Below are 18,693 nucleotides of genomic sequence, written 5' to 3'. Positions count from 1 at the left end.
GTTCCCAATGCTTATCTAGATTTTGGTGGTTTTTTTTGTTTAACAGGTCAGCATAGTGAACCCTGACAAAACTTCAGCTTTTTCTAAAAATATTTACATATGATGATAGCTCAGCTATCCCTCTGGAATCAAGAGGGTGTACTAGGAAAGTGTTCCAAGTACACCAGACAAATCTTGCAGTTAATGCAAGGCCACAAAGGGACCCAAGTGAATAAATGCTGTACTAGCATTATAATTCCATTTTAGAAATCTGATTAAAAGCTGCTGCATAAAACATTTGCCCAACTATGACTTTCAATACCACTGATAGATCACCAATTGTTTTCTCTCTTAGATTCTGGAAGCAGTTGTGTGACCCACCAGACAAATAGGTGGGATTATTAATTTATATCCTAATCACATTTATATCCTAATCTAATTTATATCCTCATCACATTTACAATAAGTTGAATTCAGGTCCAAGTTTTCATAAGCAACACAGAGCCCTCTATTAGTGCAACCACTGAAAATGTTAGTAGTAGTACACTAGAGCTACTACTCAGTTATCTTTCAACATATATTCCAACTTCATTTCCTGAAATTCTTCAAACAACATATTTAAGTTATTGCCATTAATATTTCAAAAGCTTGTGAGTCCCACAACACCATTTGAAGGCTGTGTGAAAATATAATTTTCTGGTGCTTTGAAAAACTTTTGGCAACTTTATTTAAGCAGTTATGGCCATTACAACAGCAACTATACCAAAGGCAAACAAAAACTGTTTGAACTCTGGGTCTGGTATAAATGGAATTATGGTACACAAAGGAATTTCATGGAGACCATGTACATAAAACATCCAATAAACATTGGAAAAGTTTGCTCTACACACTCTAGGTCTCTACACATATGCACAGACTCCAAACAAGAATTTAAACCACCACTGATGGTTTAATTCTCATGTCAAATTCTGCTAAATAAATACACTGTTTTTTTCTACATGTTTTAAATTCTACTTGACAACATTACTTATACAGAGGTGAGACTCTGGATATTTTTTTCATTATACTCCACCTTTAAAACTTGAACTTGACCTTCAGTAGTTATGTCCTTCAGAAGCTCACAAAATGACCGACATAAGTCGGCAGCATACATCTGAAATAAAAAAGAAGGTATTATGCAACGCATTTTATATATATGTATATATTTCAAAATTCAGTTCCTTAGGGTTTATATATGCCTAAAAATCCAGTTTCTCTTCAAAAAACATATCTGCTAAAATGTTGATCATTCTATACTAACTAAAATCTAAATTAAGCATTTTGTTGCTCTTTTGACATTACAGGATGTTTAAACAATCAATCTCAAAGAATTTTCTAATGAAGAAACTGTGACAACAAGGCACAATATCTCAAGGTCAACTCCTGCTAGAATGTACATTCAGAATTTTAATCTGGTAGGATAATTAGAGTAACTATTATTACCCAATATAGGACCTTTTCAGATATCAAACTAGTAAATCAATCCAAAAAGCATTAATTCTAAAAAATATTTCTCAAATCAGAGTGCCTATTTTGAACTATAAAGAGCATCAGAACTGTATGCTTGTATACACATAAATGAGTAAGAGTATAAATGTTCGTGTGTATGTTATGTTCCAAGATGAGAGAAAAACCAGTTTGCCAGTAAGGAACTGAGGTGGTAATATGGATCTTTATATAATGGTAACATACCTGCAAAAATTCAGATGACGATAAGAAAATATAAGCATTGATGATCTTAAAGCAATTTTTGAGGTTTTCTGAACTCAGCTCTGGAAAAAAAAAGAAATCACAATTCAGAACCTGATCACCAAACTGAAGTAAAACCAAGATGATTTGCTTCTGGAAGTCTTTTTTCTCTCACGGCTTGTAGTGCCAGATGCCAACAAGTAGAACAAAGATCTTTGCTCCAGTGCCAATCAGGTTCTCTCTCTCTGCAGAGGCAATTACAGAAGTGGGATGACAGCTCTTGTGCTCAAATGGAAGCACAAGAAATCCTACAACCTCAAAAGCCAGTGCTAACTAAAAATGAAAACCAAACAAACAGATGTCAGGTTTTGGATGTAATATTGGATTAAGAAGGTATTAAAGACAGAATGAAAGAAACATGTACTTTAGAGACTTACAGTTACTGATAAATGGTCTCTCTCACACTGAGTCAGTAAATGCTGAGCAGAAAGAATGAAATAAAAATTGCAGTTCTGCTCTTCTGACCCAGATGCCATATCAAATGGCATTGTGCTGCCATATCAAATGGCACTGGGCTACACTGACCTGTAGGGCATAGCTTGGATACTTCAGTAAAGAGAGCATATCCATCTAAGAGATAGATACACACAGAGGATGATATACTGCAGCAGCTTGAAGAGAGAAAAAAAGATATATCCTCAGGCATTACCTGTAAGACTGCTTAAGAAAAAAAAAAATCACTCTCTATAAGCACAACTCAAAGCAAAACTAAAAGTTTCAAAGTTTCACATGGATGTTGATACTAGTGCAGAAAGTCCACATTGTATAAAAACAACACAAAAGAACAAAAAAACCACAAAGGGATAAATTTCCTTAGAACTAATTTGGGAGACAAACTATTCTTGGTAAAAGAAATGGACCTCAGCTCCACCGCCTTTAAAATATCTAATAAAACCATCATGGAGAAGCAACAGGAAAATACTTTTTCATGAATTTTAAATTTCTTTACCAGATGGAACAAGCATCTGGCTAAGACTTCATATGTTTCCCATGGCTTAGGTGAAAGCAGCCATACAGAATTGTGGCTTACACTAGTGATATTTATATACAAAACCTTCTATCCAAAATAGTTATCACCATGACCATGGTTGCTTTTCCATTACAACACCTGTATAGTTCTGGGGAGGTACAGCAGAGATTTTATTTTTTTCCCCACCCATTAGGTAGAACATTAATGTTCCTCCATTTGATATGGCCATATGACAGCTTTGCACTTATAACTGCATTCGTATGTCCATAGGTCATATCTTGTAATCATTATGAGTGTTTTTGTCTCTTGACTTGAAAAGAGATCAATCCAATCTTTTGATATCAAAAGATTGCAAGACATCTGTTAGTTTAGCTTTAGTAGCTTACTACTAAGTTACACATTGAGTTCTCCTCAGAGGTCTGCATTTGTGTTTTATTCTTTACTAGATAGAATCATATTTGAAATTTCAGACATTGAAGCGAATAGACAAATTCTAAATAAATGGTCATATACATATGAAGTATTACTAAGTTTTCCATAACTTTACATTCTGTGATTCTGTGATAACTGACAAAAGGTAATAAAACGTGTGTAGAAAAATTGTACTTCAGGTCAAAATGAAAACACATATGACAAATGCAATGGAAATGACAGAACTTCTCACTCATCTGTAGCTCTGTCTAGCAAAATTTTCTAGAAAGATCTCATTTTAGATCTTCTAACTACATTTAGAAGCTAATTATATATCAGTTCTCCTGCTAGGTTTTCCTGAATCAAACATATTTCTCTAAATTCATTAATGTGCTCCTTCGAGTTTTGTTTGGATCAGAGGAGTTAGTCCTGTTCCAGTAACCTGTTTTTCGCCTGTACCTTTAAAAAAACAGCACATGCACATTAAACTCTTGGAACAGGTATGTCTAGATTTTAACCATATTCCCAACCTGAAGTTGTATCAGATTCAACTGTCATTTTAGGCAACCTCACTGCAGAGATGCTTCCATTCTCCAGCAATTAATTATTTCTCCATTCCACATTATTCAATACATTCCAAGACACATATTAAAGAGATTGTGCAATCCCTCTACAGGGCAATTACATTTCAACAGAGTTTAAATAGTAGCAGCAGTGCTGAACTGAAAATCAAGAATGACAATTATGCTGTGAATAATTATTGTACATCAGTGATAGCACAATAATCTTTGAAGGTCAGTCACTTATGCAAGTGAAATCAAGACTTCATATCAAATGCAACATTCTGTTCCTGAAGGCAAATCTAACTGACTTGTATAACTCCTCTGACATCCACTTCCAACAAACAGCAGTATCCTGAAATGGGTACAAAAAGATCTTTTCATAAGGACAATTATATCTGGAAGTGAACAACTACATATTCTTTTCAGATTAGTTAAAAAAGTAAAATAAAAAACATATCCATATATATATATATATATGTATCTTTCCCTTTCAAGTTCAAAAATCTCACATATGAATTCTTTTCCCCCTGCCCTCCAGGTCTTCTAGCTCATCCATGTTGACCTTTGACATTTTCTTAATGACTTAAATGCTGATGTAGAAGGTAAACACACCAAGAAAATAGTTACATTACCTATATATTACACTAATTCCATTCAGTAAAAAACCTCAGAAAAAATGGTCCAGGAGATTAATACTCCTTACATTGTATTTTCAAGAACTGATTTTCTGGAGCATCTTGTTTCTAGTTCACCACTCTACTCCAAAAAATGCAAACATGGTAGTCACCTATTCAGAACTTCTCTTCACCTCATCTGCCTTTGACTTTTACTTTGATGACTTCAGACTGAATTGAAAGCCAGTCTTGGAGAAATTATCTTCTTTTGTCTTATCTCAGATAGTTAAGGCATGTAAGACTGCAATTTTGACTTCTCAGTTAAAACACCTTTTTCTGACAACTATATCACCATGATAAAAAGGACAGAAGAGTCTGACTTTAAGTGCTGGAAGTTTCAGCTACTGGTGTACTGGAAAAACTTACACACAGGTTTAAGACTGAACAGTTATTTCACTAACTAGCACAGCTGATCATCCCTGATCAATATGTTTTCTTTTGCAATATGCTGCACCTTAAACTCTACTGCTGCACTTGATTTAAGTGAAGAATCTCTTTTACAAGTGTCCTGAATGAAGTAGCTCCCAGAGGAGTAGAGAACGGCAGTATTGTACTGGTTTTTTAACTACCATGCTTTAAAATAAGGTTAGCACTAATACAAAATTCCAGCTCCATTTAAGCATCATAATACCATGGCTGTGTCATGTGGAGGCTGTCTATTCAGATTCTTCTGACATAAACAGATAGAATTTGTAGGGAAAGAGCCTACCAGAATGGTTTCCACTTCCTGGCAAAATATGCATCATTTTGCAGCAATCAAAATTTTTGACGAACATGACACCCAAAAAAAGTTTCTCAGAAAAATGCTCAGGAAGTAAAGTAGTACAGAAGCCTGTGGGACAAAATCACTCTGTGATTACACATCAGCTGCTGTGTTTTTGCCACTCACTCCCAACCTTGATAAAAAAAAGAGTTTGACATAAGCATGTTTGAAGGCTTGTCCTTAGGAAACCCTATCCAGCTTAACTGTACTACTTACTTTACCAGCATCATTCAGCTTTCATTTTTCAATTTCACTTGAGAATGTTTTGTTTTTGTTTTTTTCCAAAAGAGAGCATCACTCTTTTCCAGGATTCATTCACAGAACAAGGAAATCATTACAAGTATAGAATATTCCAGAATACCTCCACCTTTTCTAAGAAGAGTTTGCCAAGGTTTCCACTTCTACTCATCTCTACTCTGAAAAGCATGACATGAGGACAGGGCTTAGAATGAGGACTGGACTCACTTTCTGCTACTGAGAAATTATCAGTAGCAAACAAACAAGCCACAAATACAGGGTATTTCTGAATTTAACTCCAGCAGATTAGCAGTGTGACAAACCATGAAAATCCCAGCCATTCATTTCAGTGCAGGCTTCTTGCAGCATATATTACCTCTGACTGACACAGAACAGGAAGGCAGAAGGGTAGGTGTGTAGTTATGGATGATGACAACAGTAAGGACTCAGTTGCTACAGAATTTTAGCAGTAGCTGTGGAGTATTTAATCATAAAGTCACTAGTAAACAGAACAGTTTTGTCATTAGAGATCTTGTATACAAGGAGAAATAACAGAAGACATCACCTTGCACCTACCTACCTGCCATGATGTGATTTTCTACTGACCAGTAGAAACAGAATAAAATATTAAATCCTGAAAACAATTATCAATTAAAAAGCTAACTTTTGTAATTCTGTGAACACGTATCTCTAAAAAAAATTAACCTATTTCCTATAATAATGTTGAAACCTCAATAGCACAGCTAAAGATCTAAACACAAACACATTAACATAAAATAAAACCACAGAAGTTTTATCCTCCCTTTAATTATGAAGCAAAAGCACTTGAAATATCAGTATTTCCTGAGCATTGAATCCCAATTGTCATTATAAAGTTTATATTTTGCCAACAAACTCCTGTTTTTAATTTCAGTGCTTGGCCCAAATGTTTATAGATGTATTTAGGTAGCTTGAAAACATCCTACATTGTTACTAACTGAAAAAGGGGAAAGCTAGTAACTTAGTTCTGGTTGTAAGTAGAACAGGCAAGTATTCCATACAATCAATATCAATTAAATCAATATATATAAATTAATCAAAAATCAATTATAGCAATTATAGCAATATCAAACTTGGCACATTCGGTGTTAAATTTCAGAAACTTCTTAAAATAACCTCTGAAATGATAAACTGAAACTTGTCTTATCTTTTATGTACAGCAGCTCTAATTTATTAAAAAAGAGTAAGTAGATCATAAATATTAAAAAAGATGAGAAAGTCAGACAATAAAAACCTGTTCCTCAATTTTTGTTACAATTTTTCAAGCTCCCTTAGTACTTGCAGCCACAGTAGCATTGCTTAGTGCATGAAAAAAGCAGCAGGAAAAAGCCCTGTAATTTTATTAGTAAAAGACTTACCAAGAAGGGCAGACATATTCTGGAATATTCTCAGGAGTTCTGGTGTAAGACATGGACTGTTTTCCAAGGTCACTAACCTAAGAACAGATTAAGCAAAATATTTCAGATGGTGCATGAGTAACACTGAGCAATCATTTTGACAGATGTAAACATTTTAACTTCCAGTAACCATCCATATTATCAACGATGTGTAACAATTACCAGAAGCATACTTCAAAGCGAGCAATAGTCCTTACAACACACTCATCAGTATAGGCACAGGTCTTGCCAAGGTAGGAAAACAAAGGAAAACATGCTACTGTCTTTATAAAAAGACAACAAGCTCTGAAATGCAACACTGAGGATGTCTAAGTAGCCAGCCAGGGAACCTGGACAAGGTAGAGAGGGATATTTACAGAGCAAGGACAACACGTGTTATAAACCTCAAGGAAGAAGCTGTGATGGCCCAGCTCACATGTTTACTTTTATTTAATATCTGAAATGATACATTGATTATCATATATTGTTTATAACAATTTAGAATTCCTGAGATTTGAAAACAGTAGTTATAAATTAAGCTTGTATTTAAAGCCACAGCAACAAATTCAATTTTTTTTCCTAGGTCGTAGGCAGAGGATTACCACATTTAAATAATATGTCTGGTTATGTGAAATATCTTAGTTGTTTTCCTGCTCTTGGTTCAAGAAGCCCTTGGAGTCTTAACTCTCTGCCAGCTCTCCAGATTTCTCTGATGCCCTAGGATCTCAAAATATCATTCTTCTGCACAGACATCAGAAGAGTAGCCACAAGATCAGTATTATTAAGAAGATATAAAAGTTCTGAACTGATACATGTAAAAGGCCCCTATGCTAGATTTTGAGAAGCTCTTGCACTTTGACTTGCTGCCATCCATTATAAATCTCAGTTTTGCCGTATATGTTGTATATATTGTTGATATGGTATGTTATGCATACTGTATGTCTATATTGTATATTATATTGTATATATTGCTGTGTATGTTGTTTGTAGATTAAATATTTGTACTTGAAAGACTCATTTACAATTTAGATCAAAGGAATCACTCATTTTAAGACAAACTCTATGTATTTCCTATTCTTCAGAATTTTGTCCAGGTAACCATTCTCCCTTACAGCATCAGCCGCACCAGAAACAAATCAGGCTCATGGCACTGTGTCACCTCTTGTTTTATGTTTAGTCACCAAATCGTCTGAGATATAGAAAATAATGTCTACATTTTATCCCTGTAATTATGACATCTCTTCCTGTAGCCAGCTCTGAGCTGTTGGCTCACTGTTCCCCCAAAGTCAAGCACACCAAAATAGCACACACATTACAGTGAGTCTAGACTTTTTGTCTTGCTGTTCATTACCACTACAGAATGATATCTTCAGTATCAACCACCTGAAAATGAATAATAGAAGAAACACAACTAAAAATAGTTGAGTATATAAATTTCCTAACTGTCTTCTGAGAAAAGGTGTGATATAGGTTATGTCAAGGTAAGGTAACAAGAACATAGCAATTTTAATATTCAAAGCTTTTTACAACTTTTTTCTTCTAGGGATACAAAAATAACTGTTTTAAAATTAGGAAAAAAAAAGAAAATATTCTTACCACAGCTCTAAACCATCTTCCAGAAGATAGACATGTGGAGGCTGAGAAACATCTGTACTTAGCTGGATAACTGGAAGTAGAAAAGGGTAGAGATTTTTGCTGTCTGCTCCCAGTCCCTACAAAATAAGTAAGAAATGTACAATATGTCAAAAGCCTTAAATCAAGCATTTCAAAAATAGCATGGAAGATATCTATATGGCTGTTATGTTCACATGGAAACATGCATTCAAGAAATCAAAGGTTAAATTTGCTTCCATTTCATACAACAATAAAATAGTCTGATATTCCTAAGCTTTCTCTCAACATGTCTTTAAAAGGTTGTGTTTTTTGAAAACAATCCACTTATCAACAGTCTGCTAGAAAAATGAAAAAACATACATTCCTCAAAACATTTACTGGTCATTCTTTCCTTGGACAAGTCACGAGTCTTAATAAATACCAAATGACTAAAAGCTGAATGTTTTACAGGTCAAGAAAAAAACTGTTCTTTGGTTTTTATCATTTACAAAATCATTTGACATAATCTAATATTCAGGAGAAGAGTTTGTTTTTATAGCTACACAAATATTCACAGACTGATGACAGTGATTCAGTTTTTAAATGATCCATGAGACTTTTGAACAGTGAAGAATAAATTGGGAACAACTGCCAATTACTGAACAGCATTACAAAATATTGTAATATTACTACTTAAGAGAACTGAGGCTAGTGGAATGCTGATATTCCATAACTCCTGCATTCTGGTAATAGAAAATTTAAAATTATTTGATATTTGTAAGTTGCAGCTTCTTTGTGCTTTATCTACTTACTTAAACACACCTTAAAATAAGAAGATTCTTCTACAAATCTGTCTCACATTTTTGTGTCTATCTACACCAAGAGATACACCTTTTTTAAAAAAAGTACTCATATTTTAGCCTCCACATGGGACAGAAAGAAGAATTTCCACAATCTGTTAATGGTAAAAATCTGTTTCCTCTTCATATGATGTTACTCACCTTTGGAAAGAACTTGCAAGTTCTCCTTCTATAATAATACTTGTCATTTTGTTTTCAATTTCTCTCCACTGTTAACCTCTACAACACCATCCTTTTAAGTCATGTATTTCCACAGGTTCAAGACTACCTGAATATTAAGTCTGTTCCTCTACAGACGGCTAGGACCACTTCTCTTGGTCTCTGCTAGTCTTACTACATTTTCTTTGAGATGCAACAGGGGTTGGAGAAGGTAGTGTGGCACATAGTCTGTATTACAGAAGTAGTTAATACCACAGGTTCTGCAGGCAACATAACCACATACTTTTTTATCATCAAGAAAGAACTGTGGGAGGTACTGACAATGCTTATGTGACTCAGATTCCTTACCTGGACAAGATGGATGAGGGTGGTTAGAATAGCACATCGTAGCATATTGTGCTCCTCACTCTGCTTCCAAAGGAGTGGTAAATACTGAACCAAGCATCCTACATATGGTCGTATCTAAAGTTCAGAACACAAATTGGTTTCTCAATATGAGAAACAAGACTAATAATTTATCCCAAGCATAGTTTCTGAAAAATACAGGAGCTGCTTTTGTCTCAGTAGAAATACAGTTTGTGTAAGTCTTTCTAAAACACCATACTCTTTACTCTGTGACTGAAGTAACTTCTGACTCAGAGCAGTTTGAAAAGAACATATTACTGATGGTGAAATCTGTGTATGGCAATCAAGCTTATGTAGTAAATAGGACATAAAAATATTTAAAACTTGATACACAGATATTTTCATATTAGTATATTCTTCACTTAGACAGGATTCCTAAACAACAGCATACTTTAAAACTAGAAACAGTCCCAGGGGAAAAAAAATGGTGCTGAATAACCTCTGGAGTCACCTAGCCTTTGAGCACAAATTAAGACTATGAAACTTCCAGAGATTTGTACTAGCCTATATTTTTTTTCTATTATGGTCTTCAATACAAAAAGGTTAATCTATTTGTCTTTAAAAATATTTAATTAATAATTAACCTACAAATATTCAAGGGTTCTTTCTCAACTTGTTTTTAATGCTGCTTCTCTAAACTGCAGGGAAATCTACTGTCAGGTTGACTTTATCCACAAGGGAAAATTATGAAAGCTTCATCTGGATCTCAGACAGGATTATTTGTAGAAAGACGAGATAAGCTCAGAAACATGAATTACCTCTGTCCTCAATAGAGTAATACTGAAATAAAAAATAACAAACCAAACCCACCACAGAAAAACCTGAGACAAAAGCAGTCAACTATTCATTGTTTAATTGTGCAAAACCATCTTCAAATTCTTTATGTAAAATCTGAAGCATATACTTTAACACTAAAGTACTGAGAATTCATAATGTGAATTTGAAACCTGTCATGTAGTTAAGGAGCGTGCTGTAGAGGCAACTCCAAGAAGAAATCACAAATTTATCTGCACACTCCCTATGAGTGCAAAGCATTTTTCCCCAAAAATGTCTATTTTTAATATGTAATATAGATTAAAATACTAGTTCAGATTCAAGACAATTAGAACAAATCACAAATAAAAAATAAAATTGCAAGAAATATCACAAGACGTAGAAATCCTTCAGTACACTAAAAGTTGACTCAATAGAAAAAATAAATAGGAACTTAAGAAAAGTAAGATAACATTTTACACAAAAGAAAAATGAGAATTGGAAAGAGGACCAAGTAATACCAACAGTGCAGGCATCTCTGACAACAACCAGTCTATTAACTGATGACATTTTCCTTCTACAAGCCCTTCTCTGTGTTCTTAGGACAAAGCTAAAACTGAAACATATATTTAAAAAATACCTGCATATCGACTCTCTCAATCACACAGGAAAGAACATGAAGAACATGCATCTTGGTGTCACATTGTGTTACTTCCTGAAGCAGCTGAAAGAGCAGTGTAAACATGGACTCCAGGTACTGAAAGAAAAAAAAATAGCTGGTCACATGAAGTGGTATGCTTCCTGTATACTTAAAACTCTAAGACATCCATAAACTTTGAAAAACACTTAAAGTGTGCAAAATGTTACTCTTTGACTTGGAAAAAAAGCACATTACCCAATCATTGCCTAAGCAAGGTAAAAAAAATCGGATATACTCCTACGTGCCAGTTCAAACATGATCAGTTTGAATGTATGCCATTTTCAAGTTTTGGTAAGTGTAAATGATTTCACATACAAAATAGGCTGTCTCTCCAGAAGGAGCACTTTGTGTTAAAGTCAAACCAAAGGTACAGTCTCCCAGCTTTTGGGTCAGTATATAAAGGTTAAATATTGAACTGAAAAAGATATCTTAGAAAATTCCAGTGTTTACAGTCTAGATGCACTCTGCATTTTTGGTCTGTTTGTTTCCAAATTAGTTGAAATTAATATGGACATCAAAATGACCTGCTAAATTTGAATGGCCAAAATATAACTTTGGTGTACTTATCTCTTTCTACTGTATTTTACTTAATGACAATAGTAATGACCATGGTAAAGAACACAAATATAGGGGAATCAGAAAGTAGTGCTCTTTAAGGCACTACAATAACCACACACTTGTATGCAATACTTTCAAGAAGCAGCAGGTTGGAAAGTACTGCATGAAACAGGCATGTGGGAAAGTCACACTGGTGGAGATGTATTTGTTAGATAAAGTTTTAATATTTTCTTATCATAAAGAAACTTATTATCTGGCAACACACAGAGCCAGAACTCTGGGTTACAGAGTTATACAGCACTAAACACACTGCCATGAAGTTGTAATAGCATAATACTAAAATATATCTACACACTAGCAACCTTAAGAGCAGCAGTATGAGTATATATTTTGGTCTGTGAAGACTGAACACACAATACAAACATGCACACACATCAATTACTAAACAATGTAGTTCAAAATGAAATTGGAAAATATTTTTTCCTGCTTTTCGCTATGCATTTATCTACATCTCAGAATATATAAATGCGCTTACTGGTAAGAATTGCTCAGTTCTGAACTCAAAATCATCTACAGGTAAATAAACATTAAGGAAAAATAATACAGACTGCAGACAGATACCAAGACTCAAATTATTCCAGCTGGTGGATGAGGTCTGCCGCTTGGGACTCAGAGAGCCACAGCCACCCCAAAAGATGTCTCGCTAGAAACAGCTCCTTGGGAAGTCAGACGCTCCTCAACTGGCAGAGGGGCTTCTCAGAAGGAAGGCAGAGTAGTGATTTTTCAGCTCAGTAATTTTCAGCTTTCAGTAATTTCAGCCCAGTGCTCTTAGCTCATGCCCTTGTGAGTTTGCCCCTCTTTTAGCCGGCCGTGGTGAGAGAGAGAGAGGTCTCGTGTGGAATTTCCACAGGTGGTACGATATTGAGAGGGTACCAGCGAAAGGGATCCAGGGACGAGGAACCTCTGCTAACCAGAGGAAACTCAGGGGTTTTTATAGGACACCAGGGTGGGAGAAAAAGGGTACAGAACCAATCAATTGTAACAGATCTACATAAAATCCCAAGGGGGCTTGTGGGTCTCCGGACAGGTGGACAGGTCGCTTTGGCTAAGAGGTTTGTCTTTGTCTTAGGGGCTCTGAATGAAGTTGCGAAATTCTTCCTTAACTCCTCAGCTTAGCTCCCTCCAGGGCAAAGCAGCCGGGGCTCCACCCACCCCCACATCAAATGAGCAAATTTTTCATGGATATTCAAAAAATATAACATGAAGAATTTGATAGTAAGTTTAAAATTGATTGTTTTCCAATAACTCAGAATTAAGAACTATTCAAACAGCTTTGCAAATAAGGATATTTAACTTCAGTGTCGTGGCTGTCTCAATACGGACCTGAAAGACAAAAGTCAAGAAGCATCATGCAACATCCATTAAACATTTTGATTATCCACAGAGTATCTGACAATATCAAATCACTTGATGTTTTGGAAATTGAGTCATTGTCTGTGTTCTATAATCCTCTAAGAAAAGTAGTTAGTTCATTTTCTTTCACCTTCGTTTTAGTATCCTTTACATTTTATTTGTCATTGCTGAAGTGGTAGAAATTGAAAAGGCTACTCAGGCAAAACCAAGCATAAGAAATAATTAAACAAGAAAATATCTATCTAGACTGTGATAAAAACTCTTGCAATAGGGAGGAGTTTTACTTAGAATTATCTCACAGTTTACTGTCAACAAGATCAGAATCAGACTCAACAAGTTAGACTGTTCTTCCTGTAGATGCTTAGAAATGCCTTAGAAAGCATTAAATAAAAACAGCTGTCAGGGAAATGTACCCTGCTCTGCTAAAGCTGTCTGGAATCACAAAAATTATTGTTATGACTGGAAATTACTAACAACCAAATTAGCAAAGTGTGTTTATTTGGTTTTTGAGTTGTTTTGGGGTTTTGTGGTTTTTTTTTTGGTATTTTTTGGGTTTTGGGTTTTTTTGGGGTCTTTTTTTTTTTTTTTTTTTTTTTTTGTTGGCCGATAACCCAGTTTGCTCAAAAATAAAAGCAAAATAAACAACAGTAAAACCAGCATCTCCACTTCATCCCACCTGCTGGTAAACTGAAGTTGTAGCTTAAAATGACAGATCTGTACTCAAGCAATTTAGCAACAAATGCCATTTATCCTATCAACAGATCGGTTGTTTTCAGCAGATAACTTTAATGCCTAAATAACCACAAAATCACAGAATCATTATGGACGTAAAAGGCCTTTCAGATCATCTAGTCCAACTGACAAACCAGCACCACCATCACTAAATCATGTCCCCAGCTGCCATATCCACACATTACTGAAACATTTCAGGTGACTCCACCTGTTCCAACGCTTAACAACTCTTTGTATGAAGAAATTTTTCCTAATGTCCAACCGGAACCTCACCTGGTGCAGCTCGAGGGCAATTCTTGTCTCATCACTGGCTGCCTAGGAAAAGAGACTGACCACACCTGGCTGGCCACAGCCTCTATCCAGGCAGGGGTACAGAGTGACAAGGTCTCCCCTGAGCCTCCATTTCTCCAGGATAAACACCCCCAGCTCCCTCAGCTGCTCCTCACAGCACTGCTGCTCCAGACCCTTCCCCAGCTCCATTGCCCTTCTCTGGACTGTCTCCAGCCCCTCAGTGTCTGTCTTGCAGTGAGGGCCCAGAACTGGACACAGCACTCGAGGTGTGGCCTCAGCAGTGCCCAGCACAGGGGGACAATCCCTGCCCTGCTCCTGCTGCCCACACCATTGCTGACCCAGGCCAGGATGCCATTGGCCTTCTTGGCCCCCTGGGCACAGCCTGGCTCATGTTCAGTCACTGTCACCAGCACCCCCAGGTCCTTTCCAGCCCCTCTGTCCCAGCCTGTGGCCCTGCCTGGGGCTGTTGTGAGCCAAGGGCAGGACCCAGCCCTGGCCCTTGTTGACCCTCACACCACTGGCCTCAGCCCATGATCCAGTCTGTCCAGATCCCTCTGCAGAGCCCTCCTGCCCTCCAGCAGGTCAGCACTCCACCCAGCTTCAGTGTCACCTGCAAACTCACTTGATCAATGCTATCTAATAAAGGGACTAGTCAAAGAGTAACTCTGTTCTATCTACACAAAGTATCCATTAATTTATAAATTACTGTAAGACATTTCATAATTTTATTCCTATAAAAACAGATTGTTGCCCTTGGAATGCATTTTCCCAAAGTCATCACTTATTGAACATTTTCATGCCTCATTTAATGTCTTACAGTACAGTAATGACACTACTGTTCAGTATCTGCACAATTAAACATCATCACATCTTCCCAATGGTCTATCTTTTGCAAGACACAACAGACCTTTTTAAAGTGTGATGTTACAAAATTCTCTATCAAGTTTTTACACAAACTGAGGTATTTCTGTTTCATCTGTGATTACAACAAACGTGTAGTCCAAAAGACTAGTTATTTATACTTACCACCAAGTCACGATCTTGAAGCAAGTTACAAATTGCTTCATATAAAACAGGTCTCAAGTCTGATTTAAATTTTACAGAAATCCACTGTCCAATCAGCCATATTACTCGTCGGCGTATTGGTTTAAACCTTGAAAAATAGGAGGAAAAAAATTGCACTTGTTAACCCACTACACTGTTTTTTATAGAATACTTTGATGAAAAAAAAGCCAAGAATCACGATGAAAATGTTTTTGCCCCCCAAAATTTAAAATATTTAGTTTGTCAAGATCAACTTCAGAGCAAAAACCTCTTCCATTAAAATTCATTACAAGGCGGCTCAGGAAAAACCACCTTAGTCTGAAAAAGATAACTTTCACCCTAAATGACTGAATCTTGAATGTCTCCCAAGAGATACAGGTCATTCTGCATAAGAACACCAACTAAAAAAAAAAAAGTTACCATGATTGCAGTAATAAATGTATCTACTGTTTTCATTAGAGCTCCCAGCAATTCCCTTCACATTCTGTTTATGCTCAAAAATTTTAAGTCAGATACAATTTAAAAATGCAAATTTAAGGACTGCACTACAGCAACTGTCAGAATAGTTCACTTCATCAGTCCAAAACTATTCTAAAACAGACATTAACTAATCTTGCACTAATGCCATTACAAGGGTACAAATCAAACAGCTTTAGACTTGATAGAAAGAACAAACCAGAACAATGATTGAGAAAAGCATTTGACATAGCTGCTATTTTTCTCCATTGAGAAAACAACTTGGATTTATATGCTTAATTTACAGAAGTATAAAGTTAAGAAAGATAATAAAGCAATTCCTTAGACTGGAACATGTATCTAACGAGGAATAACAGTCCAGTATTTCTTGATGCTTACTGAGTGGCAATGAATAATGTATGCTGAAGCATGACTTACACAAAACATTGCCTTATTAACGCACCCTTTGATTTGTTCAAGAAGCTGTGAAGATACTACTTTTTCTACTCTTAGAAAGTATCCAACAATTAATCTGGTAAACATCAGAGAATTTAAAAAACTAAGTGATTTTCTTGAAACCCGAGTTGGGCAGTTTTCAAACCACTATCACATAAAGAAAAGTTCTAAATTACATGATGTAACTGCATAACTGTCTGCTGAAACAGATTTTCAGGTCTGGTGCTACCGATTATTCAATACATACATATTATCTATGCATCTCCATATCATTTCTCTCTCTCTCCATGGTAGAGAAAGTACAGCATGTTACTGAGATTTTTTGGGGTAGGTGTGTGTTTGGTTGGGTTTTGTCTTGGTTGAGTTTTTTTGTTTGGGGTTTTTTGGTGTTTTTTTTTAATACTGAAGTTTCTCACAGGTGCTTATTTTTGAGGTCCTACTTATTCTACATTCATTACTTCTGGGAAAAGCTCACCTCAGAAGACTAGCTTTTAAAAAAAGAGCACAGAGTGACTGAGCCTGGTGGACCTAAATCTCACATGGGGTAAGTGAGCATATTCCAAAATAAGGCATCCTCTGCTGCATTAGTCATAAGACAGTACCCTTAAGCAGTCTGGACTGCATCAGATATTCAAGCCAAAAGTACTTCACTTTTTCTCTCAGCAGGAAATGTTACTTTACAAATGAGTTACTGAAAAAAAAAATTTCAGTAAACTACTTTCTCAATATGGAAAAGAATCTCAATAATCAGTACAAAATTAAGCATCATGGCAAGTGTCCCAGGCTGACTAAAATGCTTGTTCAGCACTGGTTGCTGTTTGGGCACACAAACCTACGTGTTGTCAGCAGCAAGTGTGGGGTTTGCAGTCTTTTGTTTTCTCTGAATGTTTCTTTACCTGTTGATAGTAAACCCATCAACCATGACCACAGCAACAGAATAAATATGGAATTAATTAAAAAAGTTCTGAAAGACTTTTAGAAAGAGGGCATTGCCGAATTCATCACTTGCCATGATGCTTAATTTTGTACTGATTATTGATTTATATGCTTAATTTACAGAAGTCCAACCCACTTTATCTGAATTGCATACATATTCCCAAAGCTGCTGTTAAAGCAGTACTCCATTCAAGCCACTAACACTACCTTCCCTTATTGCCATGATGGTCTCCAATGATGAAGGCAGGAGAAACAGATGAGACAAAACAGAGTTTCAAAATTCCAGACAACTTCTACTGCAAGCTTCTGTCCCCACAGGAATTTCATCCTGGGCTATCACAAATGCCAACCAAATGGTTAGATCAGGTGTCTTCCTGACTGTAGTACAACTGTATCAGCTACACAAAACCTGTCAGTTTTACTTAAGCTATATTGGTAAATAGCATAAAAAAAGCCATAGCCAGCATGTGCTGCCAAGATCATGGCAGCTTTATTTAGAGACTGCCGCTGGTGGAGCACAACAGCAAATTAACAATCTTATACAAGATCTTGCACTTTTTCCTGCTCTTCTGACATTTAGCTTAATCATTAGAGTAGTACTTGGCCACTTGTAAATAGTAAGTGAAATCTTAATTTAAAAAATAGTCTAATGAGAAGAATGGAAACATTGGGAGACAGCAGGTAAACAACTGTGGCAATCATTCTTTCACACTAACATAAGCTTATACATCCGAAAGTAAGTAAGTAATTTTTTCAAAGTTCATTGTTCTGGAAAAAAGCATTTAAACATTTTAAGTTCCACTTTACAGGAAACTGAACTCTCTTTTAAATATAGCTTTTGGAAATAAAAGAGCTGACTAGTGACCCGCTATGGAAAATAATTTACAATTTATAGTAGCTCCTAAGGGTATAAGGAAACAAATTACTTTGTGTTTCCCATAAAAATTGCCACTGGTAAGATGAATTGTAAATGTAGAAGAAAAACATAGTAACAGTCTTCAAAGGACATTCAGGTCACTGCTAACAACTGTGTTGAGAAAAACTGGACATACTTATTTAGAGTCAACTGCTGATTTGAACTTGTCTGATAAGAATTAGCATGCACAATAGTGGTCACTTGTCCCTCCCCTGGGGAAAGAGTGAGCTTGAGGGAAAGGGAGGAACAGTGTCTTCCAGACAGTTATGAAGAGTGACAGCTCAGTCTGTACTAAGATACCAAAAATGATCTTTCAAAATACCCCATGAGATCCACTAAACAACAGGAGGTACTTGTGTGAAGGCCATCCAAAGTGAGGGGGACCTTGGTGCTGATGGACTGCATAAAACACTTCAAGTAGAACAAGCTGCACTCATTCATACTTTACAACACAACCCAAACCCTTATTTCCCCTTTATTGCAGCAAAATGTACTGAACAGAATTACAGAGGGCTTGTATTTAAACTCAAAGAGTAGAACAAATCACTATCTTGGCTAAACTACAGTTTTACAGGGATGATTTCCACAGATTTCAGTTGGATTTTGCTGCTAGAGGACTCC

At 36.0% G+C, this 18,693-nt stretch overlaps 1 protein-coding gene across 2 annotated transcripts in view; it reads right to left on the bottom strand.

Moving 5' to 3' along the window:
* The window catches only part of IPO11 (importin 11), an 82,736-nt gene that overhangs the window by 32,263 nt on the left and 31,780 nt on the right, over nt 1-18,693 (bottom strand). For both annotated transcript variants that reach the window (XM_066339603.1, XM_066339604.1), the window contains 9 exons: nt 15,291-15,417; nt 13,178-13,211; nt 12,364-12,404; nt 11,211-11,327; nt 9,761-9,874; nt 8,397-8,512; nt 6,783-6,859; nt 1,711-1,790; nt 1,052-1,132 (listed from right to left, as the gene is read on the bottom strand). In XM_066339603.1, coding sequence (XP_066195700.1) covers nt 1,052-1,132; nt 1,711-1,790; nt 6,783-6,859; nt 8,397-8,512; nt 9,761-9,874; nt 11,211-11,327; nt 12,364-12,404; nt 13,178-13,211; nt 15,291-15,417 — 787 coding nt within the window. The remainder of the gene's footprint in view (nt 1-1,051; nt 1,133-1,710; nt 1,791-6,782; nt 6,860-8,396; nt 8,513-9,760; nt 9,875-11,210; nt 11,328-12,363; nt 12,405-13,177; nt 13,212-15,290; nt 15,418-18,693) is intronic.

This window comes from Sylvia atricapilla, chromosome Z (genome assembly GCF_009819655.1).
Source record: "Sylvia atricapilla isolate bSylAtr1 chromosome Z, bSylAtr1.pri, whole genome shotgun sequence".
Taxonomy (NCBI): Eukaryota; Metazoa; Chordata; class Aves; order Passeriformes; family Sylviidae; genus Sylvia; species Sylvia atricapilla.
Note: the sequence above shows the minus strand (reverse complement) of the source record. Positions and strands in the feature narration are given on the sequence as shown.